At 35.8% G+C, this 4,372-nt stretch overlaps 1 protein-coding gene across 1 annotated transcript; it reads right to left on the bottom strand.

Annotated features, from left to right (window-relative positions):
* Window positions 1-905: 905 nt before the first annotated feature.
* On the bottom strand, window positions 906-2,645 carry LOC135171967 (26S proteasome non-ATPase regulatory subunit 10-like). Its single transcript, XM_064138382.1, has 4 exons — window positions 2,452-2,645; window positions 2,294-2,392; window positions 1,644-1,932; window positions 906-1,459 (listed from the first exon to the last, which is right to left on the bottom strand). Exons 1-4 carry the CDS (start codon window positions 2,557-2,559, stop codon window positions 1,269-1,271), a joined length of 687 nt encoding a protein of 228 aa, XP_063994452.1. The 5' UTR covers window positions 2,560-2,645; the 3' UTR covers window positions 906-1,268.
* Window positions 2,646-4,372: the final 1,727 nt, after the last annotated feature.

Below are 4,372 nucleotides of genomic sequence, written 5' to 3'. Positions count from 1 at the left end.
TTTTTTTGTTTTTTTCTTCTGAATTCTAGACGTACTTAAATCACACGTGACGATTATTCTCGTGGCATTTGTAATATGTTGGAATGAAATGAGAGGAATTCAGCGAGAGAGTGGGAAAATCTGATGTTAGATTTTTCATGTCTGAGACCAAATCATGATTCAATTTTCAAGATCTTTGCCTCAGGCAATGCAATTTAGGGAAGTCAAATTTCATTCTAAAGTATAAACAAATATTTTGAAAATTATGGAAAAAACCTGCGGAATATCATTCTGCTTCAATTTACGAATGAGTTATTGTTACTTTACTTTTAATTCTTTGGAATGAAATAGTCATCAGACTTGTGTTTCTGATTTCGTTTGATGATGAAAGAGGATTATTCATCAATGGAGATAGAATGGTCTAATTCAGATATTTATTATTATAAAAGCTGTCTCCATTCACTTAAAGCAACAAATCAACGAGAACTAATCAATTGATGAACTTAAATCAATGAAGAAACATAGAAACCAGGGAAATTTTACTTACAATTTTTTATAAATTTATTGAAATATGAAAAATAAAGGGTGACTTTGTATTCAGAGATGTTTTACACATTTAAATTCATATATTTTTACCAGAAACGATCGCAAAAAAAGCTTTGAGAGGGATGAAGTGTTGAGAATTGTGTATATAAGTGATCCATGGTCACTTGGTGATTATTCATGGAATAATGGAAGAAAATAATTCCATCTGTGATGTTCGAGGAATAAATTTCGCGTAAAACGACAGCGGCTGGTCATCGAATACCTAAAATTGAATGAAAAATCGTAGGTTTCAATCATGCAGTGAATTTTGATACATTTTTTATATAGAACATGCTAATAACAGTTGCATCTGAATACGTAAAGACACAATAAACTTGAAATTAAAAAAATATCATAATTTTATTTATTGACTATGAAATATTAATAGCCCATTGGGGCTTCTCCATGAGATTTATAATTAATTCTTCGTTATAATTCATTTGTCAAACTGTGAAGGGAAATTTCTCACGGCATTTCGCAAATATTGAAGAAATAAACGAATTTAACGAAAAATTTACAAATAATTTTTTTGTAAAGCTCGCAATTTTTTACAGAAAAGATGTGACATTTTTCGTTAAAAGCGCTCCTTTTTGAAACATTTACACATATTCTGTAAGTTTTCCTATCTTTTCATCCCTCCTATAGTTAACTGGATAGTTTACTCCAGTTAATTAAATAAAATTGAAACGGATGAGAGTGAAAAATTATTCAGGCTTTTCCCTGAGTGCTTTTAACTGTCGAGCTAGTGCTGGAGTGCAGAGCTCCAGTGGGGTCTTCTTTTCTCTATTTGTCAACTCCAAACTAGCTCCATGGGACACTAAGAGCTTTGCCTCGCTGTGTCTGTCCTCCTCACATGCCAAATGGAGAGCTGAGTTGCCATAAGCATCAGTTTGATCTGGAGAAATATCAAAGATAATGTTTAATGGTCAGGCTACCTTTAGAACTATAATACTTCGGGATTAATTGTCTGAAAAGTGGAATGCTATCTTCGGAAGATTTCTAAATCCTTAAATAACTAGAACGTGAAGTACATGAACTTATTCATCTTATGGGACGAGTCATGAAGAATTAGTTATTACCAATTTTCAATCGATTGCCTTGGGCTAACAGCATTTTAACAATTTCGACATTTCCCTTGGAAGCAGCTCTATGAAGTGGCGTTGCACCTCGGTTGTCAGTGATATTGACATCAGCCCCTTTTTCGATGAGCTTCAGACAGATTGAATGCCAATTTTTGCTGGCAGCGTACTGAAGCGCTGAGTGACCATCAATCGTTTGGGCATTGACATTGGCGCCTTCGGTTATTAAAGTCGTCACGACTTTCTCACGACCCGCTGACGCAGCCAGAATCAGAGGTGTCATGTTGGTCTAGAAATAAATGAGATTTTTCTCATTCGATATTTCATATGAATGTTTAAAATGGTAGAATTGCATACTAGAGTTATAACGTGATAGAGATAATTGAAGATAACTGTTTTACAGCAACTCGCCACAACTTTAGAAACTTTTTCAAGTAATTAAATTCCCCACAAAACCATCATTGATAATCCTGCTCGAAAATTGACTAATTTGCAAGATATGTCGTAAGGTCTGTATAACCGGAAAAACGATTTGAATAATGCGATTTTCGCGCCGAGAAAATATGGCGCCGCCCAGAGAATGTCTCAGTCATGTTTTGTGATCCGGTGAGTTGCAATTTCGAGCTGTGAATGTCTTTCAGCAAACTTACATCGTCCTGTGGGTTCACAGGAACCTTCAGAGACAAGAGATACTCCACTATCTCGTGATGCCCACCGAGAGCAGCCCAGTGCAGGAGCATTCGTCCATTCTGCATTCAAAAAATTAGGTTAGACCCGTTAAGCCTGCGGCTTTTGATTTAATACTCACATTATCAGTTTGCGTCTTTAACATCTCATCCTCTTCGACGAGTTTTATTATAGCGATAGTATTACCCTCATATGCCACATCGAAGGGACTTGGACTTGCTCGAGCCATTTTTGCTGCAGAATTTCAACCTGACTGACAGATTCGTGTTTGCCTTCCGGAGTAGAGTTCAGCGTTTGTGTCATGGTAAACAAATATCTCAGATAATCTCCGATAGTTCAGATAATCTCAGATAGTTCAGATAATCATGTCAATTGGAGACTGATTAACATTATTGTCAATAACGATTGCACGATGAGATATTTACGATAACGTTTTGAAATTTAAAATTACTTTAGGGGAGTGATAAACGACCAGTAAATGGTAAAAAATTAGTGGAGAGCAAATCGAGCCAGTCCGAAAGGGTAAAACCCTTTAGTTGCATCAAACGAGGCTTTTTAATTATTCCCTCAACGCACTAATAGTTAACAAATCATGGTAACAGTTAAGAAGGCACGTTTTATGCAACTAAATTATTCTATCAACTTCATTTTATATTTCTCCTAACGATATGTTTCATATTTCCTCCAAGTCCTCTCTTTCTCTCCTCCAGAGTGAAGGACCAGCTCAAATTGTCCATTCCTGCAATATCACTTCACAACATAATTGTTATCCCAGGCCTTATCAAACACTTGTGTGAGTAATATCATAGTTTCGCTCTTTCCAACTCCCCTAGAAATATTAAATCTCGTGAACCCCTGATGTCTCGTCACGTTCAATGCGGCGCGAATGTACGTGTGATTATGGAAATACTTTCTTTGAAATGCATTCCACTGGAAGTCTCTCGATATTCAAAATTTGACCTGACGTTGATTTCTCCTCCCGTATTCTTCATTCTGATCCTTTAACAGGCCTTCTGGATTCCAAAGACGGACGTTATTCCCTGACGATGAATAAAATTTATTCGTATCGACATTTTCATGTTGGGTCCCTCTCGTCCATTGCGGAAGTTCCATTCAGGTCATAAAGGCGTTTTGCGGGTGAAAGAAGCGAGCTTTTTTCTACCCAATCAAAAAGTTTGTTATTCTCTTTTGTGGATACAAAGAGGGAATATATGCCGCACTGGACAGTATTCAAATTGTTATGATTTTTTTGTTCTACTGTTATTTCCCTGTGATGATGGAAATTGCACGAGGGAAGACAATAATAGACAATGAAAAATTGCGAACAAAGTGGCTATTTCATTGAATATCTATTTTTGTTGATTAATAAATGAGGACAAATCTGAATTCAAAGTTGTCGAGTCGGCGAATGCAATTAAATAACAAAGATGAGTGAGGTCCGGATGACAATTTTAATTGTGAATGAAATGCTGGGTTGAATTTTAGATCAATTTAGAATGATTCATTTGATTGTGAACCCCCTGTCAAGAAAAACTAATGTGGGATCAACTTGATGAAACTCATTTCTATTTTATTGAGTAGATATTTGCATTACTTAATAAATGAATCACTAATATGGTGAATAAAATTCATGGGTGATGCTTCCACGTGAATATATGATTTTATCATTAATAACCATCACATGAATCATTCGGGTCATTCGGGTCTTTGTGAAACAAATGGAATGACAAGGGTGAGCGACCTTGCTATTTTAGGGAATGACTATTTACATTGACCGGTTAATGAATTAAACTGAGACATGATATCGGCATTTTATAAAATTAATCAATCAATACTCATTAGCGTGAAATTGATGACGAATATGTAGGTCAGACGACGAACTTGGTATGATATTTATGCTCGAATATTAAATAGATAAATATTGATAATGATTGATTGATGCCGCATTCCTGGGACTGTCTATTGCTTTAAAATACTCGACGCTTTCCAACGAAAAAACTTAGTTCAACCCTCCCAGCTCTATCTTCGCCCCCTGAAAAAAC

The sequence above is a fragment of the Diachasmimorpha longicaudata genome, chromosome 2 (genome assembly GCF_034640455.1).
Source record: "Diachasmimorpha longicaudata isolate KC_UGA_2023 chromosome 2, iyDiaLong2, whole genome shotgun sequence".
Classification (NCBI taxonomy): Eukaryota; Metazoa; Arthropoda; class Insecta; order Hymenoptera; family Braconidae; genus Diachasmimorpha; species Diachasmimorpha longicaudata.
The sequence above is the reverse complement of the archived record's forward strand: the minus strand, read 5'-3'. Positions and strand labels throughout refer to the sequence as shown.